General features: G+C 49.8%; 1 protein-coding gene across 4 annotated transcripts in view; it reads left to right on the top strand.

Moving 5' to 3' along the window:
* Positions 1–21,405, top strand: part of SRRM4 (serine/arginine repetitive matrix 4) — a 42,246-nt gene that overhangs the window by 13,147 nt on the left and 7,694 nt on the right. For 2 of the 4 annotated variants that reach the window (XM_038152587.1, XM_038152585.1), the window contains exons 2-8: positions 5,924–6,067; positions 8,255–8,335; positions 9,327–9,398; positions 11,004–11,030; positions 11,480–11,530; positions 14,145–14,237; positions 15,220–15,382. In XM_038152587.1, the coding sequence (XP_038008515.1) occupies positions 5,924–6,067; positions 8,255–8,335; positions 9,327–9,398; positions 11,004–11,030; positions 11,480–11,530; positions 14,145–14,237; positions 15,220–15,382 (631 nt within the window). The remainder of the gene's footprint in view (positions 1–5,923; positions 6,068–8,254; positions 8,336–9,326; positions 9,399–11,003; positions 11,031–11,479; positions 11,531–14,144; positions 14,238–15,219; positions 15,383–21,405) is intronic. The other 2 variants (XM_038152586.1, XM_038152588.1) reach the window with 2 other exon arrangements.

Below are 21,405 nucleotides of genomic sequence, written 5' to 3'. Positions count from 1 at the left end.
GTTTTCTTTAGAAACAATGTGACCATGTGCCATATTCCTCAGGTTTCTCGCTGTTGTCGCCGGCAGGCAGTCAGCAGGGCCATCCTGGGTCGCTGGCAGCGAGGGAAAGGGACACGGAGCCCTGCAAGGTGCTCAGGAAGGAAGGGAGAGACGGGGGATGGCGCTCCTGGTGCCCCTGGGGAGGAGGAGACCGAGCCGTGGGCAGCAGGGAGAGGCTATGCTCACCCTCGTGCCTGAGCCTGCCTAAGAAGGCGATCCGTGGAGGCATCGCTTTCCCCCGTGGAGTTTTCCCTCTGCGGGGATTGTCCATCGCCTGCTGCACAGCAGGAGCCGCCGCCGCTGCCAGCTGGTGCCCGGGACAGAGCCCTCCCCGTGGGCTGCCACCTCACAGCATCCCCCGGAGCATCTGGCACTGATCCTGTGCCGCCACCGGGGCCTCTTCCAGCGGGGAAGCTCCTCTGTTCTGATCCAACCATGCATACTAAATCAACGGCTGGAAAAGAAAGAGCCAAGCTGCTTTTTTTGGCCCGGGATGTGCCGAGAGCGGTCGTTAAACCTTTCTGGAGTGTAAGAAGGAAAAGGAGCCGCATCCAAACTTGTGCCAGGACACAGGGTTCCCAGGAGCAGGAGGGGGAGGAAAGTCACAACTGGCAAAAATCTTATGAAAAATGTATAGTGCAGAATTGTGTTTCTCTTGTGCGTTTGAACTGCCTCAAGAAACCCACGTGCCTTTCTGCAGCTGGTGCCTCTGCTGATACACAGAAAAAAATAGCAGGGAGAAGATTAAAATTGAACTGGCTTGGAGTCTGTGTAATCAAGGAAAATATCTTGGTGATTTGCTATTATAATTTTCAATAACAAACTGCAGGGCTCCTGCTGCACTAATAATAATGGGTTGAATGAGGAGGGCAAAGAACCTGCCATGGGTGTTTGTGTGTGTACGTGTGTGCTTGTGGGAAGTACTCACAATATTCCCCATCTCCTAATTTTGAAGAGGTATTTTTAGTGCGTATTTCAAAGAGCTTTACATAAACACATCTGCTGGAGTTTTTGCTGGTAAATGTCTTTACAACAGTCTTTTCTGTCCCCTCCCTCTCGGAGGACAAGGGAATAGTCTGACCATTTTCTTTTTCAATCAGATAAGCAAAGCCAGAGAGCGAGAGAGAAAATCACAGACTCATTTTGCCAGTGCCAAAAGGCTTCTCAGCCCAATGAGTGGATTTTAGAAACACTTTGAGCAGCTCAGATCACCCTCACTAGAGCCCAGGGCAGAAGCACACGTGATGTGGCTGTGCCAGAGAGTGCAGGGATGTGGGAGAGCGGGATCCTGACCTTCCACTGCCCTCTCTTGCACGGCCAAAACCTCCAGGTGAGGAAAGGAGAGGAAAGATGGGATATTCCATCACCTGTCCATGCACTTTTTGCATGTTACTCAGGAGAAGTGGCAAGAACATCCCTGGTGCAAGCAGCTGCAGGCACAGGAGTTTCTGCAGCCTCCCCTCAGGATGCCATATCCTGATGTTCCCAGTTCCAGACAAGGGGTCCATCCTTCATCATTTAATGTCAGTGAAACATTCACAGCTTTTAGGCTCATCAGAGGTGTTTTAGCCTTTTTTGTTTGGGGGGTTTGGTTGGCTGAAGCTGCTCCTGCCTTTTCACTGAGGGGTGTAGAGATGATGGGAATATGAAGCCAGCTAAGGCTGAAGCAGGGAATGTAATAAAGTTTCTGTATTGCCTGTCCCAAATCCTCTGACCTTGGAAGTGCTGTCAGTGCAGGTCTGCCAAGTGCACTCAGTGCCCAGGGCCTCTGAAGTGCTTGTGCATCCAGCACCCAACCCAGCTGCATATGCAAAGGAAAATAAAGGATAAAAAAAATCTCCAATAACTGCTTGGCTAGCATGGTCCAGCCCTAGTTTGCTTACTGCAACACTGCTGCTTGCAGGGCAGCTGGGAAGGACACAGGGGCTGCACAAGGCCACCAAAGGCTGGAACTGCTGGGGTCCATCCCATGGAGGTGAGGGACAACACAACTGAGTGCGGAGATGGTCCGGTGCCACAGTCCGGCAGCTGAAAGGTCACAGGGAGACAATTTTCCTGCTTTTGTCTCCTCTTGAGACGAGTTACTGCAGGGAAAGGCTGATTGATGGAAAGTTTGTGGCAGGATACAGCTGCAGGGCCAGGGAAGCTGGGCTGGGACACAGGAGCCTGTGGGCAGGGGAGGGCAGTGCCCAGGATGGCAGCACCCAGGGAATGTCAAATGCACAGCAAACCCCCCTGACTGCTGTCACTGCTGGCCAGGGGTCACAGGTGTCGCTGGGCCCAGCTCCCTGAGCAGCGTGCGTCACCAAGTGCCACACTTCATGGCCTGACGAGACAGCATTTGGCCGTGGCAGGCAGCATGGCAGCCCAGGATGGGGGGATGGGCATGGTTTGGGAGTTTGCTCCCTGAGGCAGCAAACTCTTTGTGCCTTTGTCCAGTCCTCTGTCAACAGTGCCAGGATCTGTCCGTGGGCAAGGGCAGTCATTAACTGGTCTCCATGGTCACACACTGGGGGTGACATCCCCAGGCAAGGGAGGCAGAGTGGGCTGGCCTCAGAGCACTGCCAGCAGCAAAAAGCCCCCCATCCCTTCTCCTCCGTGTGGCCATAGTGGAGGTTTATGGTGGTTTCATCCATCTTCAAATAAGGAATGTTTGGGTTCCTTCCCATCAGTGACCTTTCCTGCATCGTTTGTATTGGGGTAGGCAATAGATCATTACCCTGTGCTGCCAGCACATTCTGTTAGAGAGGGAATACATGTGAGAGCCCAAATCTGGCACCACGGTGTGCAGGTGGGCAGCCTGGGCTGTGAGAGGCTTGTGCTGGTGGAGAGTTGAAGGCACTGTGTGCCTGCTGCTTCTCTTCCAGCCACTGCAGCATTGGCAAAATTTGCCATGAGCCAAAAAACCCCTCCTGGACCAGAGACTGCTGGGAGGGGAAGGGACAGGATGAGCCAACTGTGGTGGGTGGCTGCACAGGGCATTTTCTGCACGGAGTGGGTGGCAGGCAGCCCACAGGTGCCCTGCTGTGGGGGGTCTCCCATCAGGAGCAGCTGTGCTGCTTCTGGACAGGTCTGATGGATAGGCTGGGTTTCTGCACAGGAGAAAGAAAGGGAAAAGAAAAACAAGTGCAAGTGATTGAATTGCCAAGTGGAAATGGAGAAGCTTGGAGGGCAGGTGGGATGGGTGGACAGCTGCCTTGTCCTGGTCTGAATGCCCGTAGCCAGGAGTGAGTGCATCCTTAGGGACTAACATGCAACCAACACAGTGGGGAGAGAGGCTGTGTGCCTCATTAGGAGTGCTGGAGCAGTGCTGCACCCCAGCAGGGCATCCCTCCTGCCTCCTTCCTGCCTCCTCAGGCACAGCCCCTGGGCTGGTGAATCCCGTGGTCCCAGCAGCATCCCGCCGAGCATCCCCACTGCTCTCCCTGGGCCAGCTCCAGCAAAAACACCCACAGAGGCTTCTTCCTTTCTGCTGCAGGCACAAACAGCAGGGAAGGTGTGATAATCCCTCCTTTGAGGCCACAGAGATCATTCACACCAAACTGCATCACTTTTATATCAGTTGTGAAAGACACGAAAGACAATAAGAAAAGAAAAAAAATATATATATTCAATCAATGTCTATGGAGCTCCACACCAGGGGATTACCAGCCAGTTTAAAGCATTAGTGACTCTCAGCATCCATCAGAGGAAAACATGGAGTTGAATGTAAGCCAGCCTTTGATGGAATTGGAGAATAATTATTTCCATCAATAATTACTTCCAAGCCCAGAAGAAATGGTTCCTGGCATGTTGCAGGACAGGAGTCCTTGATTGCCTCGAGGCCAATATGTTTTAACCCCAGGACCTGGAAATCCCATCAGAGGCTGGGTGACAAGGATGTCACCTGCTATGCCCAGGTCCTGGCAATGGTGTTCCCACCTGCTGCCAGCCTGGGGAGGATCCCTCCTGCCTCTGCTGCTGGAGTGCATCCAGCTCAGACTTTGCACAGGTCATTAATTTGGGGACATTTTTAATGGATCCTAATGATTGAGCCTCGGAAGGCTGTTCTTAAAAGGGGTTTGGGAAAGGCCACAAGCCAATTAGCTGGCACACAGAAAATGATTAACCCTGTAGCTTCCTGGATGGTTAAAAATAATGGAGATGTTGGAAAGCGACTTGGGGATTTATTACAGGCTTTTTAAAGCTAAAGGGATTATTCACCTCCTGCATGTTCTGGGCCAGAAACATTTCACCCGGCTTCCCCCCACTGATCCCTGTTCCTTTTATTTGGCTGTGCATATCCTTAAATGTTAAGGCATTACCAAATGGGCTTCAAGGAGGAGCTGGCTATTAGAGAAAGCGGATGCTTGTTGAGAGGTGGGAAGAGAGGGGTGACCCTTCTGCAGGTGCTCCTGTGCCAACTCCAACCCTAAGGAGTGGTATTCATGCCTCAGGCAGGCAGCAGGATGTTCCCTGGGGCATGCAAGGCTCTGGCCATGCCTAACTGGGGCTTTTTTAACATGTCATTGCTCTTTAACCACCCTCCTGCCCCCACTTAACACCCAGATGTGCAGCAAACACCTGGCCCTGGCCCTTGTTCCTGTCTCCACAGCCCATGTGTGATGGCTGTGGTGGGCTCTGCAGCCAAAACATCTTTCACTGTGGCTGCAGGGCTAGCAGGGGGACATCCCAGCCTCCCCCTGCTCTGCTGGGATCCACATGGCCTGAGGGCTCCAGAGTGTTGCTTTCCAAGGAGAAGAGGTAGGCCTGGTGACAGACACAGCCGTAGGACTTTGCAGAGCTGACCCTAAAGTGGCGCCCACAGCCCAGTCCTGGGATTGGCTTTAAAATGGTAATGGGAAGAAATGGGGACACTTTTAGTGCCAGTTGAGCCCAGCCTACCCTGGATATCAGTCCATAGTGTGGTTGGGCCTGGACACGCTCACGTTTGCTTTATCTATTCCATAATGCTCTGGATGACACTAAACCCCAGTGTTTTCAGCACCCCTGCTGGGTATGGTTTATGGCTTTTCATTAATCTTTTCATTCTTTGAAATAAATATCTGCAGGGCCTAGAAACCTATTTATTTTCCTCCTGAGTGTCTGCACGCAGACTTGTTTGGGTTTGTTTTCTCCACTCAGCAGCTTCTTTTCTCCATTTCAGTTTGCACAAGCCCCAGTATTTCTTAGAAACCACTCCCTCCAGGCTTTCCCTGCCTTTGCTCTGCTCCTTGCCAGCTCCCAGGGCTCTTGCAGGCACTGACCTGGCCCAGGTGGTCTCCTTAACTCTGCTGGGCTGTCCCAGGTTCTCAAGGTTGAGCTGTCAGCAGGACCAGGCGTGTTCATAAGCCCAGCACCTTATTTGTAGGAAGTCTGCAGCCAGATGGATGAGTCTGCAGCCAGCCTCAAGGATGAGGATGTGTAGCAAGGTGTTATCAAGGCATTAGCAGGTTTGAAGAACTTCCTTTGAAATGGGAAAGGGTTGGGTTTTTTTCTGTCGGAGTGCAAAATCTGTGCTGTCTCTGCAGAGCTGGTGATCTAAATCCCTCAATTCAGGTGAAGATGTCCTGAGTGGCTCCTGGTTTTTGTTCCCATTGGATTGGATCTGGCCTTGTGCTGTCCAGCTGCTCCTTGGCTGTACGATGCTCGTGGCATCTCTGCCTGAACAATGAGCACAGCATGCCTGGGCTGGGGTGCAGCTTGGCTTGGGAGCAGGGCGTTCCAGAGCCCTGTGGGAGCACTTCCCACCACAGAGCCGAGCACCGAGAGCAACCTGCAGCTCTCCTTCACAGCTGCACAGCTCCTACCTGCAAAAGGGAAAGGAGATTCCCCAGGACGTGGGGAATCACCCCAGCTGAAGGGACAGCTCCTGATGGCTCTTTGTCACCTCTTGCCCCGGCAGTGGGACGCTCAGCTGCCTGCCGTGCCCTGTGGAGGACAGACGGCCCGAGAAGCTGAGCAGCTGCGTGGTCAGGGAGCCTGCCAGCACCAATGGCTGTGCCAAGGGGAGGGACAGACGAGACCGTGCCCACAGCAGGTCACGCAGGTACGAGCCAGGGCCGTCAGCGGGGCCACCCTGGGACACGGGGGTGGCAGGGGAGGTGTCCGTGGATGATTACTCAGCCTCTCTGGGGTCTGTGAGAGCTGGGGGTGGCGTCAATGGCTCTGTGTCTGTGCAGAAAACGTGTAATTGCATGAAATCCCTGTGTGAGTTTGCAGGGACAAACCTGCAGTTCGTTTCTACTCCTGGGCTTGCTCCTACAGCCTCTTTCAGAGTCTGCCAGCACTCCTCTGCACTACCAGGTCTGCTGGGAATCGCCCTCAGCAATTCCCCTCTCTCCATGCTAGATCAGCTCAGCAGCACTGCCTTCATTAGGACACAGCCTCGTTATCAGCTTGTCGTCAGTCCCTGACCACTTGAGAGGAGAAAAATGAATGAAACCTTGTAAATGAAGCAGCTGGGGTCTCTGAGCCCTGCCTGCTCAACCATCTCTGGGATTAAAGCCTCTCCATTCAGTTAAAGATGCTGGAAAGAAAGAGCAAGAAAGCACATTTCATATCTTCAGATTTCAGGCCAACCAGAACAATAATCTAAAGCACACTTTTAATTAGACTTTGATTATAATCGTAGAGGAACAGTTGAAGTCAGATCAGTGCATGGGAGAAAGCTGCCACATCAAAGACAAAGGACTTTATCTGGGGAGAGGGAGAAGGGCTCTGCAGAAAGCGCCTGGGGCTGCATGGTTAGACGTTTCTCCCTGCTCTCCCGTGGCTGTGGCAGTGTCCAGCCATGTCCCTGAGTGTCTTCAGGCAGGTGTCTGAGCTTAGTGACAATGAGACATCCTGAAAAGTGCGTGATTTCTGTCTGCATTGAGGTAGAAGGGCCGCTGAGCCCAAGGTGTGCCACATCCTCTCAGAGTGCTGCTGCTGATCCCTGAAATCCTTGGGAGGAGCAGTGAGGAGGAGGAGGATGTGAGTGCTCCATGGGGCCATGCTGTGCCTGCACACTGGATTCAATGCACCAGAAGCACTCACTATTCACAGCTCACAGCTGAAGCATTAGCCTGCAGTTTCATTTTGCAGAACTTGTATTTTTTTTCCCAAAGTGCATTAAAAGCACTAAGCAATTGAGTTTTTATGATAGTGTAATTTCAGTGGTAATTCAAGCCCTGCATGATCAAGTGTTGAGGGGTGGTGGAATCTGAGTGTCCCCCCTCCAAAGTGTCGTTTGCTCTGCATTAGTACTTTCATTAGCAATAATGTTTGTTCTTGCTGCAGAAAACTGCTCAATTTTTAGCCTGTTTTGTAGTGAAGATCTTACAGCATTCTCCAGCCATAGGGCTGCTTCCACCCATTCCTTGCTCCTGGCTATTCCCAGGGGCAGGACGAGAAGTGGGGAAACTGAGGCACAAGCCCAGCACCCTCAGTGATTTTTCAGAGGCCCTGGGGAGCTCACTGTGCCCCCACAAACCTTGGTTCTGAATCCATTTGGGGGATCAGAGGGAGCTGTGGATCTGTTTGGAGATGCACGTGGCTGATTTGGGCTGATCTAGGGATGCCACCAGCTGCCTCTGTCTCTACAAGCATTTGCTTTAGTTAATGAGTAGCCACAGAGTATCTGTCATTTTTTTCAGCCCAATGCTCTGAATTAATTAACCACGGTATTTGCTTTTCATTGAAACATAACACAATTCAGCATCTTATGTTTAAAGAAGAAATTAATTTGCAGGAGGGTTTATTTTCAAGGTTTAACAACTGTATAAGAGATTCATATCTCCTTCAATTACCATAGAGTCTCAATAAATATATATATATTTCTAATCAATTGCTACTTAACACATGTCAAGTCTTTATTATAGTTAGATGCATCTGGTTGAAGTAATTACTGTATGCAAATTAAATGCCAATTAATTATTTAAAGCATATTTACAAAGAGCAACAAAACCTATAAATCTGTTTTGGAGTTGTTAACCTCAGCAAACATGTTTTAAATAATCAGCATTGCTGTGGTGGAGCTGTCTTGTTATATCTCTATTAGATAGTTTGTTTAAACTGTGACTAAATAATTCGTTAGAAGGTAATGAGGCAACACGCACACCCTCGGCCCACCATGAGCACTGACCTTGCTGCCCCACATCCCTGAGGTGGGGATGCCAGAGAGTCCCACGTGATCCCATGCAGGGTTTATTTTTATTATTTTTAATGCTTATTGGGTCTTGTCCCCCATCCTCAGCCCTTCATGTGATGGGGAGCGGCCGCTGCCGGCTCGGGGGAAGAAGAAGAAAAAGAAATCTGGCCGCAAGAAGAGAAGGAGGTGAGGGAGCCATGGCAGCGTGAGGGGCCGGGCAGGGCAGCCCTTGGCTGGGTGTGAGGGAGCCATGGCAGCGTGAGGGGATGGGCAGGGCAGCCCTTGGCTGGGTGTGAGGGAGCCATGGCAGCGTGAGGGGCCGGGCAGGGCAGCCCTTGGCTGGGTATGAGGGAGCCATGGCAGCGTGAGGGGATGGGCAGGGCAGCCCTTGGCTGGGTGTGAGGGAGCCATGGTGGTGTGAGGGGCCAGGCAGGGCAGCCCTTGGCTGGGTGTGAGGGAGCCATGGTGGTGTGAGGGGCCAGGCAGGGCAGCCCTTGGCCGGGTGTGAGGGAGCCATGGTGGTGTGAGGGGATGGGCAGGGCAGCCCTTGGCCGGGTGTGAGGGAGGGTGTCATGAGGGAGCCATGGCAGCGTGAGGGGATGGGCAGGGCAGCCCTTGGCTGGGTGTGAGGGAAGAGCATCATGAGGGAGCCATGGTGACGTGAGGGGACTGAAAGGGCAGCCCTTGGCTGGGTGTGAGGGAAGAGCATCATGAGGGAGCCATGGCGGTGTGAGGTGCCAGGCAGGGCAGCCCTTGGCTGGGTGTGAGGGAAGAGTGTGAAGGATGTGAGGGTGGCCATGGCAGTGTGTGGGGCAGGAGGGGATGGCAGCTCTCGGCTGGGTACGAGGGAAAAGGATTAGTGAAGGATGTCAGGGTGGCCATGGCAGTGTGTGGGGCAGGAGGGGATGGCAGCTCTCAGCTCAGTGTGAGGGAAAAGGGTCTGTGTAAGATGGAGGAGTGAGGATCTGGGGGTTCCACAGCCCAGGGAGGTGCCGCCATCTTCTCACCCTCCCCTCATGGCAGCAGAGCTGGGTTGAGGCTCCTCCCTGGGCTCCTACCAGGAGCACCAGCCACTCTCTGCCCTGGAGATGCCACTGGTGGTGGGGTGAGTGTTGGGGTGGCCAGCATGGCTGTGAGCAGCCCTGTGGTCCCTAATGCCCCTCTGCCCCCCCCTCAGGTCTCCCTCCTACAGCCCTTCACCTGTGAAGAAGAAGAAGAAGAAAAGCTCCAAGAAGCGAAAAAGAAACAGGTATTTTTTTCCTTGAAGATGTAATTCCCTGCTGGTAATGGCTGTAGGGGGTTTGGAGAAGGGGTGGAAGGCACTGCTGCCTGGGCAGCTGTTGGTCCCTGTGGGCAGAGAGGTATAAGGCTCTGAGCACTGGGCAGCCAAGGGGAGGCATAGCTTGAGTCCCTCCAGGCTAGGAGGGCATGGAATGGGGTGTCCACCCAGTGCAAGCAGAGAAACATGAACTGTTGGGGTTTGGGGACACAGAGGTGGACGAGCCAAATCACTGAGAGGCCTGTGGAGCCTCAGCTTGCTGTCCTATTCACATGTGTCCATCCTCTGGAATGCCAGTGGGATCCGCGCTCAGGGCTTGCACTTGTCCCCATCCCTTCCTCCCCAGCCTGCAGAGAGTGTCAGGACCAGAAAAAGGTTCAGACCAATTCCCCACACCCACATCCCCATCTCTTCTCCCAGCCCCAGTGACTGTTTCCACCTTCCCCTTCTGAAGTCCATTTTTAATTCAAAGAGCATGATTAAATTTTAAAATTGCAAATATTTCACTCTTTTCTCTCAGCTGTTAAACCAATATTTGACAAGAACAGTGGATTCCATCTCCCTAAGAAGGTTCATGTATTTATAATATATTGAACCAAAGAGAGAAGCTACCAAAAGTGAATAGCAGGGTGAAAAGTTGAGCTTGAATCTCCAAAGAGCAAGGGAGAAGGAGAGACAAAAATGTAGGAACTTCTCTAAAAGAATTTCTTCCCAAGGAGGAATTCTTATGCTCTTTTGTGCATGCCATCTCCTGAAGGAAGTCCTGGGTCAGAGACTCTGGCTTTGAACTTTTGGTAGCCGTTTATGCCCCTGCAAGCCAAGGATAAGCTGGAGCTGGTCCCATAAGACAGCATGATATGAACCATTCAGGATTAGTGACCAGTGGGGGTTGTTTCCAGACACCTGGTAGCATTTCAGCTACAGACCCCAAAGGACTTTGCCAGACTCCCTGCCCCTCCAGGCTGGACTTCAGGCCATGTCTTCTGCAGGATGTTGTGCTCTAGGCTGAGAGGAGAGACAGTGGGGTGTGCAGTGCACTGAGGCCAGGCCTTGCTGCAGGGACGTGTCCTCCGTGCCACCAGGGAGTTCTATATGAGGGAAGCGTCTCCTATGTCATCCCAGGGGTGCTCCAGGAGGCAAGACAAGGCAACGATGCTGGTTTGGCTGTGAGACTGCTCTGGAGTTACACAGAGAGGATTTTGCCCTTGACTGCTATTTGGTCTTTCATACAGAAAATCAGGGAATGGACCCACCTCTACATGCAGTGCAAAACTGGAGGCAGTAGCAGAGAAAAAGGACCCACCAGAGATAGGGGATGTATCTGATCTCCCTAAAGATTTGTTATCCTGAGGACCATATTCTCGGTTACTTGTAGAGTGTGCTGGTCCCTTCTGTACACCAGCATTTCTCAGTTGCTTCCTCGCCAGCTGGCTAAAGGAGAGGCAGGACCATTCTGCTCAGGTGCTGCATGAGGTCTTTTCTCAGTGCTCAGTTTGAGCCTAAACACATTGCCTTGGACTCAGATTTCCAATTTTGTGAGACCCTGTATTCAATGTACATATTTGTGTCTTGCAGGTTGTCATCAAAGAAGAGAAGGCACAGGTAAGAGTTGAGCGAGCGTGGGTGGTCCCTGAGAATAAGAGTTTAATGGTCTCTTCAAGGTTGATGTTCACTGACTGGGGGCAGAAGACATTTCTTCTGTGTTTCCTTGTGGAATCCCCTTGGGTCCCCCCATTCCATGTGGGTCTGGTGACTCCCCAGGTGTGGACTGGAAGAGCTCTTCTGATTCCAGTACGTGTGTATACATTATCAAGAAGTACTCTGTGGAAAAAGGCAAAGTCACCAAGTTGGCTGATCCCTTTGAGGGTTTTGGCCAAGCCCATGAAGCAGATTTGTCAGCAGGCACTCAGACCCCCTGTGCTGTGACAATCATGAACCCCTTTCATTTTTACTGCATGTTCTTGGGCAACTGAGCTGTAACATTAACGTGTGATTGTGCAGCTTTTTATCAGAACAGAAATCTCCGAATTAATTAGCCATTTCTTATTTAGTTCTTCAAGCCCCAAAAGTAAGAGAAAGGAAGAAAGAAAACACAAAAAACAGTAAGTAGTGGTTCATGGAGTTCTCTGCCCTGCCTGCACAGTGTGGGGCTAGGAAGTGCTTGATGTGGTGGGGCCCCTGGAGCTAACACCTGCGGCACAGCTCTAAGCATTTCTCAGGATTATTTTGAAGCTAAAACCAGAAATTCTAGTTTTGCTGGAATGGAAAAGGGCTTGTAGAGGCTGGAGATCTTTCCTCTGCCTTTCTTTTGTGACACCTCTTTCTGTACTTTGTGCATCTTGCACAGATGTGCAGAGTCTTGTCCACCCAGTCCAGAGAAAAGGCTTCAGCTTTTTTGATGGGGGCAGCATGAGAGGCTGAACACTGACTTGCCAAAAGGTCAGGCTGGCACTCCCTTACTGGGAAGGGCATCAGCAACTCCTGGTTTGCTGCTCTAGGAAGTCCATGAGGTACAGTACAGCCAAGGATCTGAATAGGGTCAAGGGGAAGAGAAGGGATTGCTTGGAGGGGATGGAGTTTGCAAAAATCTGGTGTTGAGGTTTGGCCCTGGAGTGTTATCAGAGCACAATCCTTGTCCTGTGGGGCACATACTTGAGGGACATGGTATAAAATGGGGTTCCTCAGGACTGGAAGGACTGGAAGCTGCCTCTGTTTTTCCCTTCATTCTCTGTCTTCTGGAAACTGCAACTTGTGACTTCTGACCTGCTTTCAGAGCAAGGTAACAGTCCTGGGGCTGAACCTTGGGCACTGACCCCCTGGTCAGCTTTGCTGGGCCTCGGGATACTGCCTGCACAGGCCATCTCCATTGCATGCAGAGTCTCCTTTTCACTGAGATTTCTGCATCAGTTAACAGGCACGGTTTCAGCTCAGTTTCCCCTCAGACTGGGGGGGCTGCCCTGCACCTAGAAACCTCAGTGGTAAAAGAGAGGCTTCCTAGGTTATCTGTAAAAAGAGGCATCTCCCTAGCCTAAAAGTGCAGTTAAAGCTAGGATTCATGTCCTGCTGGTGTGCCCTGACCTCAGGGAACCAGAGCTGCTGGAAATGCTCTTTGGGGATAAACCAGCCAAGGCATTTTAGCTTCATTTTTCTGCTGGCAAATCAGAGCTCAGCCACTCCCAGTTTCTGCAAATCTTTTGCTCCCAGGCGTGGATCAGATGGATCCCAAGAGGATTTTTGTATAATCACACTGCTTTGACTTATCTTTGCATTGAGCGATTGATTATCTAAATCGCACAGGACCAGCTTTCCCTTCTGCAGGAAGGGAAGAAAAATTGGAGGGACTGGTGCAGCGGGTGAAGGGTGAAGGGCAAATATGGGGATTTTCACACAAATCCACCATATGAGTGAAAGATGTTCAGTGTTGCTGATTTCAGCTGTATGGAAATAAGAAAGGAGGATCCCAAAATGCAAAGTTTAAGAAAAACAGAATCATTGGGTGTGAAAAGCATCAAAGAAAACAGCCAAGCAGAGTTAAAGGAATTGCCCTGGAGGTTGCCCTTTTGTCTTAAAGGAGATGCTGTTCTCAAGCAATTATTTGCTGAGTTTTTATACCAGCAATTTGCTAAATGCTGTCCAAGCAGGTTGTGTTTGTGCTGTCAGTGCTTGTGTAGTGTGGCCATGAAGTCAGGCTGTTCCCACCAGCTGACCCACAGTTAGCTTTGCCTGCTGGCACAGCCATGCCAGTCTGAGCAGATGGAAACGCTTCCAGACCTAAATTAACTGCTGTGGTGAACAAAGATGGGAGGGATGGGGCACAGAAGGTGAAAGCTAGCCTGTCACCCTGCTCTCTCCACCCAGGACTTCAGCTGTTGGCATGGACAACTATAGCCCTTAGGTAGCAGGGCCAGGTAATCTATAAGAAACAGCCTGGTGGTGCAAAGGAACTGCAGCAGAGCACTGGCCCTCTGTCCCCTGCACACAGTTTGCTGAGGACTGTCCTCAGGCCCTGTCAGAAAAGGCAGCACCAGTGACTGGGCACCTGTCAGAAGCAAGGGAAATGGTCCTGTCTCTTAGGCCGGAGCCATGCACAAGGCAGGCTGTGCTTAAGGATGCTGTACTTTGTGCAACAACCACGAGAGCTGCCCACAGGACTGGCTAAATGCTCCTACCTGGAGAGGGTGGGGAAGGCTGGCTGCTACTGAGTGTACTCTGTCACTTGGAGCTTGTCCTTCTGTACCTGCTCTTTAACAAGGAGCCAACACTAGGGAGAGGGCTGGAGGTTTGTGATGGGTTGCACACAGAGATGGTGCTTCCCCCAAGGCTCAGCAACAGGAAGGTCTTGGGCAGTTACCTGGCTGTTCCAGGATAGGCTGTAGGATGAAAGGCAAGCACATGGCTCTTTAAAGTCTTGGTGCTGCCTGCTGCACTCCCACATGCTTGTCCACAAATCTTCCCACAGCATGCTACAGAGCCAACCTAATAGCTTGTGTGTAAAATGCTAGCAGAGATCTCAGGAAAATGTCACTGTAGCGATGAAGGGACGGAGAATTTCTCATGCATTGATGTTCTGTGTCATGTTTCACACACCAATCTCTTTGGTTTAAAAAGGCATACTTCCCTTCTGATTTGAACATTATCGACCTCAGCCTTCAGCTGCTGGCTCTTGCATCCCCCCACTTGCTAACCTAATTCTGGTTTTCTTTCTGCTTCTTAAAGCTCTCGTGGGCGCACCCGGAAATCCCATCGGCATCGCCGCTGCCACTCTCGCTCAGAGAGCTCCGACTCCCACTCCCCCAGCTGCCGGAGCAGGTAACGCTGCTGCCAAGCTCAGTGTCCTCAGCACTGCCTGCTGGGCTCAAGGATGTGGCTGCCACAGCCTGTGTGACCCACAGGCTCTCTGTGCACAGCCACTTCCCATTCTGGTAGCAGCAGTGTTGCACACTGGGGGCTGAGCTGTTTGTGGTCTCAGCCATGGAAGGGTTTTGCCTCAAGAAGCAGTGGCTGCAGCTTTTTGATCTGACAGTCACTTCTAATCCCTATGGCTGATGCTCAGCCCATGACAGCTGATTCCAGTCTAGTGTCCCTTCCCCAGCCCAAGGGTTTTGTACTGCTGATGTCCCAGGAAGCCCTTAAACATGGTCTTAGCAATGGAAATATATTTGCCCGTGGCAATCTGTAGTCATTGTCTTTGACCTGATTAAAATCTCTCTTCTGGATGACAGATGCATCCTGGGGCCGGCTAAGTGGATGCTGGTGCTAGACCCAGCATTGCTGCAATAGCAAGTGATTTATACACATAATAATTTCATTTTTCATGTTCTCTGAAAGCACTTGAACAGCCCACCCCCACTCTCCTATTTCACTCCTCCTAAGTACTGGGAATTTTCTTATGAAAAGCTAAGGATCAGTGGGGGGAGGAATGCAATCAGTAATTGGAGGGGTGCTCATGCAAGAGCAGAGTGTGTTTTCTCTTGGAGGTGTGTCACCATAGGAACATTCTATGGTGCAGGAAGGTCATGGCTTGCCTCGAGCCACCATAAAATCATGCATTGGAGCTGAAATTTGAGGTTAAGGTCCAAAGCCTGGATGCAAAATTATTATTTTTCTTTTAAAGTAGAAAAGCAAAACATCCCTTTTCTCTCCCTCATGACTCCACAGAGCAGTCACGTGGAAGGACATTCTCCCATACACAGAGTCCTAGCACAGACCTGCTAAGGGTTGGTGTGAAGCTGGGAAAGGGCTCTACTGCAATACTAAGGAATAACATTTTGGCTGTTCCTGTCTCCTGGAGGCACAGAGCCAGGTCTCGGGAGGAAGGGCGTAAAACACGGCGAAGACGCTCCTGGCACCATTCAAAGATCACGGCAAAGAGAAGCTCCTCTGCAGAGGTTCAGGCGAGTCAAAAAGCCAGCCAAACCCTCCCGCTCTACAGCTTCCTGTCTTCTAAGGAAGTAGTAAGTATTACACACTGTCCTTCTTTGCTTGAACTAGCCAGAGGAATCTGGACAAGAACTCTGATATGAAATTTTTATAACTCAATTATAGTGATGTTAGACAAACTTGGTTAAACTGTATTATTAATTCATGGTGCTGTTTTCCAATGTATGTAAAGTCATTCCTTCCTTCAGCACTTTCACACCAAGGGTGTGGCTGGAGAGGGGGAAAACTTGAAAAGTCTTTAGCCTATGAATAATGAATTGAGGACATTTAACAAAAAAAAAAAGTGGCCTCCAGAAATGGTATTTTAAAGGGAAGAGTTTGTTATGCAGTCTTTGCTCAGCTGGATGTGAACTTATTTCACTGGTCTGGTCTTTACATCCAAAAGTTTAGTCCTTTAGGCTGGAGAAGGGTATCAAACATATACAGAAGGAACATTTACATTTAATGAGCTGGTGATTATTGGCATGGGATGTTTTCTGACTCTCAGGATTCTTCTAAGATCACTGTTTCTCTGGACTGACAAGCCTGGGGCCAAATTTGGAAGTTATGAGCAGCCCTCATTGATGCTAATGGGAACTGCATGTGCATCTGAGGGTAAAATCAGGCTCAGCCTTGGGATATTTTTCCATATACACAGAAAGAGATGCTATAATACATGAATTGAGGGAGCAAGAGATGGAGAGAAATATTAGATAGAGATTGATATCAGTCTTCCTTTTCTGTGGCATGCTTCCCCTTTGTTCCAGGCAGCAGTAAAGCAGGAGTGTGATGCCCTGACTGCGGTGTTGCTATCAGATAGGCACTTCGGAGAGAGAAATCGCTACATAGGACTGGAGGTAGTGCAGGATCTGATAGTCACATGTGTGGATGTGTAATGCTAGCGGTGTTTTGACTACAGAGTCCTCCAAGCCCCAAAGCTGTTTTCTCCTTTAGGCCCAGTCATCAGTTGGAAATAGCTCAGCCACACGCAGGAGCTGCATCAGATAGGAGAGAGATGGTGCCAGCAAGAGGAGAGACTCTACCCCCTCACCCACACAGACAGCGTGCAGATCAAAATACCCAGGGATTGTACGTGGGTACAGACAGGCATAAGCTGTCTGTCAACATTATAGATATGCATATTTGCTCTTGTTATAGAGCATGTGGGGCCATGTGAGTCACTGCTTGTAAAGCCTTATAAGGCAGCGTGGAGAGCAGAACCTCGCACCACACACTGATGTGTGCACGCACACGCAGAGTAAGAAAAACAAGGTATGAAGCTCATTGTCATGAACTGGGGGTGTTGCTGAGTTCAGAGCTCCTCCCCCCACAAAAACCAGCCAGCCAAACACTGCGTCATGTCACCAGGGTGTTGTTTAGTTCAAGCGGCGTATTTTTCATAAATGCTTTTGAGCCTGAGCCTAGTTTTTAATTAGTGCTAGGTTTCCTCTCTCGGAAGCCAGGCTTCCTAAGTCCTGTGAGGCCAACTGCCAGCTGTTCTGTTCCCTGAGAAAGAGTAAACTCTAATTTAAAATTTTAAAAGCTTTAAGATGAGCTAAACTCGAGCATCCTGCACTCGGTTTTCCATTTGCTTCACTCGAGGTAAATGAGTGAAGCAAATGGAAAAGCTGCAGGGAAGGAAAGACAAGAGCTTGATAGTTCCAGATGCAGGGGGGTGGATGCAAAGTAAAAGTCATCAGGATACTCCTTTGTTCTTTCTAGTAAGGCTTAATAACTTAGGCAAATATTTTAATGACCAAAAGGCATAATGACTCATGAAAGCCACTACTGTCCTCCTGTCCCCAAAAGAAGTACATTCTCTTGGGACACCATTCAAGAGCATATTTAAGCACTTGTTCAAATTGAAGCCCCTGGTTAAGAGCTGCCCTTGAAATTTTGCTGAATAAGGTCATTAAATATCATGTACTCAAAACTGGCAAGGGAAAAATGGAATGGAAACCTTTAGTCTCATTTATTAATGACTATACACAACCCTTTGAAGCCTTTCCTTTTCATGGGTTAAATGGTTGCTCTATGAATAAGCTTTGTTCTGTCAGACTTTGAGAGCAGCCTGAAATGAAAATGTGCTCTTGCAGAATATGTTGATCCCATGTTAAAAAAAAAAAGGCAAAAAAAAAAAAAAGCTGGAGAATAAAAGATTTTGTGAAAAATATCAGAATTAGGATTCAAAAATGCGTGTTTCAGTCCTCTGTAAGAGTTGGTATGTTACACTCCCTATCCTTCCATCTGGCATGGGCTTCCAAACCAAACCGTCCTTACCTGGGGAGATGAACTGTCATATCTCCATAGAAAAGGGACTGTCCAGGGAGGATCAGGGAAAAATACACAGAGATACAGGGAAATATGAGATAATGCTATAGCACTTCCAAAACAAAGGTTTTGCTTTTCAAGATGTTTTTTTATTCTACATTAGTTTGCTTCTGAAAATATGAAGTGCGTTGTGGTAAATTCTGCTATCCTCCCCACCCTATTTGTCTTCATTCCTTTGTAATTAAACAGCCACAATTCCTAACTAGGTCTGCCTAGAACTGCTGGGGGATAAAGCACACAAAACAATGCCCTGCCTATGCATCTACTTTGTTGCTTCTTTCCCTCTTTATGCAAAAGCTGCATGTACACATGCAGACACACACGCATGTACACATGCAGAAACACCTCAAAGCTCCCTGCTACTTTTCTTTATGGCAGTGAATTTCCAAGCTTCTCCCTCTCCTTCTCCTTTAATCCCTTGCAGCTGCAAGAGGCACCTGTGGAGAGCAGGACTGTGGGCCTGTGCCTCAGCAGGCACAGAGAAGCTGTGAGTAATGTGCAGCATTTATTTCTGTACAGAATACCCCTGCTCAGCTGCAGGCACTTTATTCCACACCGACACAGATGGATGACTGTGCCACTGTGCTTTCCTTCAGCAGTGCAATATAAATACCTGCAGGGCACGGATCTAATTGCCTTTGTTGTTGCTGATGAAGATAACTGCACCGTGCATACACTTTCCTTGCCAGCTCCTTTGCTTTCACCGTTACTCATTTGTGATGCCACAAATTATCACAGGCTTGAGCCAGATTTCCAATGAAGCTCAGTGGGGTACAGCTGGTCCAAATGATGCTGTTTGTCTTTGTGCTCCTGTCTGCAGGAAGGTAGAATGGGAAATGCTGTGCAGGGACTGGGACAGAGTGTGCAAGAAGGCTGAGGAAACCTTATGGCAGACCTGCATATTGGCTTGCTGCTGCTGTTTTCTAGCCTGAGTTTTAGCTTACATAGGAAAAACTATTCTTTTGAGTGCTAGGCAGTATGTTTTTGACAGCAGACAGGGCCCTTCAAGAGCAGAAAGGCAAAAACTATAAATATGGAAGTTGTATTCTTCTTTTCCTGTTTTCTCCTCCCAGCTAGGGGACTGAGGTTACCCCTGGTTATTGTGTGACAAATCCACAGCTCAGCTCTGGGAGCAGCAGCTGGGGGGAAAGGATCATTGCCTGTATCCATTGAAGGGCTGGGCTGTGCACCAGGTACCAAAAAGAGGTGGAAGACAAACCCTTGCTCCAAAGCAGTGCCAGCCTGGCTCAAGCTGAGGTGGGGATACAATGCCAGCACCCCAGCAGGCTAAAAAGATCCTTGAAAAGAAACAAACCTTTGCTTGGCATTCACTGGAGTTTACCCCAGCAATGTATTGGTGAGCCAGGCTGCTCAGCAGTGTCACCATCCAGCCCCAAAAAACCCAAGCTCAGGGCTTGCAGGGACAGCTGTGTCATTGCCTCCCTGCTCTGGGACTCAGCTCTTGTGGTACAGAACGCCTCACCCTGAACTCCCCCATGCAGCCAGACAAAGGGGGATTTTCCCACTCAGTGTTCCTTGAGTCAGGGACTCATAACTGTGCAAAAATACTGAATTCCTACAGAACTTCTGGGTTTTGTACTCAATCAGAAGTTGGCTTTTCAGCTGGGGTGGGTTCTCAGCAGAGGTGAGGCCATTTCCCCCGAGCTCTGGCAGGTGGAGGAGCCGCAGGGCAGGCGCAGAGCCGCAGCAGCCCCGGCAGGTGCTGGCCCCGTGCCGGCAGCTCTGGCAGATGTCGGCCGGGGCTCGCCGGGGTCACCGCCACAAGTGTTTTACTCCTTTCATTAGCGCGGTGCCTAGAAAAAGAGAGAAAAGTAGACGTTATGCCCCTCTGAAAGAGAAATTACCTCTGCTTTGAAGTGAGTTGCAAAACAGAAGAAAAAAGACACACGGAAGAAATCCTGCAACTCTGAGCAAGGCTGTGCCACGCTGCTGTCCCCACATGGCTGAGACAACTTTGAGCATTGTCATCTCACCCCGGGCTGTTTGTGGCACAGTAAATGGCACTGTTCAGTTTAATTGGACGATGAGCAGTGATTGTGTTTTTGTAACCTATTAGACTGAGCTGCCTCTTGGTCTGGAATTGCACTTGGAATTACAGTCTGGAATATTAGTGAGTGCCTCATTTCTGCTCCCCCTCATCTTGATTAAATAATGATTTGAAACAAAAAAAAAAATCCAATAAAAACATATCCTGGGTTCCCTTGAGGGCAGCAGTATTTTCCCTGCTGAAAGCTGGATGAAACAAAGTTCACTGAGATTATTTGATTATTTATTAGGGGTTGTGCGTGGGGGGAAATCCAAATGCTCACATAGAGACAATTAGATTTGTGAAAGAGCAGGCTCTTTTAAGCCACCCTAGAAAAGTAAAAAAAATTAGAATTCAGAATCACGCAGAATGGTTTGATTCAATTGTGCTCTGTGCAGTGTTTTTAGATGTGGTACTCTGTTCCCATCCTGGCTGACTGGCAAGACTTTCAGAAACAGTAAAATAGGACCATGAGCAAAGCCAAGATCATCCAGTGGGGAATATGGGGAATTGGTCTGAGCAGGCAGGCAAGCTGAGCACCCTGAAACTTGTCCTGGCTCTTGTTGCAGAGCAGAACCTCCCCCAGAGCCTGCAGGATGCCACTGGTTACAGCCTGGTGCCCCAGGCTGGTGGGGCTGAGAAGCTGCTGTGTCCCCCCTGGCACGTCCCTTGCCTCATACAGACCCTCCAGCCCTCACCCAGACTGTCAGCTCCATATTTCACTGATACCCAAACTGCCTCTTCCCAGAGTGTTGCTGCCACAGATGTTGAACTACAGAGGAGTTTGTTGATCCTCCCGGTCATTTGACAGATTTTGTGATGTGCTGACAACAGTTGCTGCTTTGAAGGTAGATGTCAGCCAAGGCAGAGCAGAAGCAAGGATGCCAGGTCTTGGAGTCAGTCTGAAAAGCTGGTTTAGAAATGCCAAGAAACTGCTGTATTTCTTGGCAGCAATAACGGCCTTTCAGTTTAAACTGGGAAGGAACAGAAGGAATTTCTGTGTGTGATGCTGGGGTCAGTGTCCCTTGGAGCAGCCCTGTGCCACTCCAGGCTCATTCTACCCCTGCAGCCAGGGAGTACCTCACATGCTGTTTTTATGCCTGTAAGTGAAAGGTGATAAAAAGCTGGTCTTCTCTGGGTTAGGAGTCAGCTTAAATGTAAACCAAACCCCATCTTTTAAGAGAAATACTTGGTAATGTATTTGAAAGTGCAATCCTGTATCTTCTGGAATGTGGCTGGGGAGAGTGCAGTGGTCCATAGCACAGAGATCAGATCTCTTGGGGCTCTGGATGTGGCATCAGGGTTTCAGCAAGAGCTGGTGAAAAGCAGAGCTGGCTATTTGGCTCCCTTAGGCTCCTGTGACATTCCAGTTTCTGCTGGAGTCAGCAAGGACCAGTAGAGAATTGCTAGAGCTGAGAAGAAGCAAGGAGCAGTTGCAGATGCTGAAATGAGGACTTGCAATGTGTGTCTCCACTCATTCCTAGCTGGGAACATTTGGGAGACGGTTCTGCTTTGACCAGGGCTTCTGCACTGAAGGTGCAAGTTGGCTAATAAAGAAGGGTCACTTCATTTCCTGTGTTTGCTGCTGGGGCTTCTGATTCCTCTGAGCTGGGACTGAGCATCAGTTAGAAGTTAGTGTGGGGTGGAGATGGGGAACTCCATTATGGATTTGCTGGGATG

The sequence above is a fragment of the Motacilla alba genome, chromosome 15, assembly GCF_015832195.1.
Source record: "Motacilla alba alba isolate MOTALB_02 chromosome 15, Motacilla_alba_V1.0_pri, whole genome shotgun sequence".
Lineage (NCBI taxonomy): Eukaryota > Metazoa > Chordata > Aves > Passeriformes > Motacillidae > Motacilla > Motacilla alba.
This window is presented reverse-complemented; position numbering and strand designations above follow the sequence as displayed.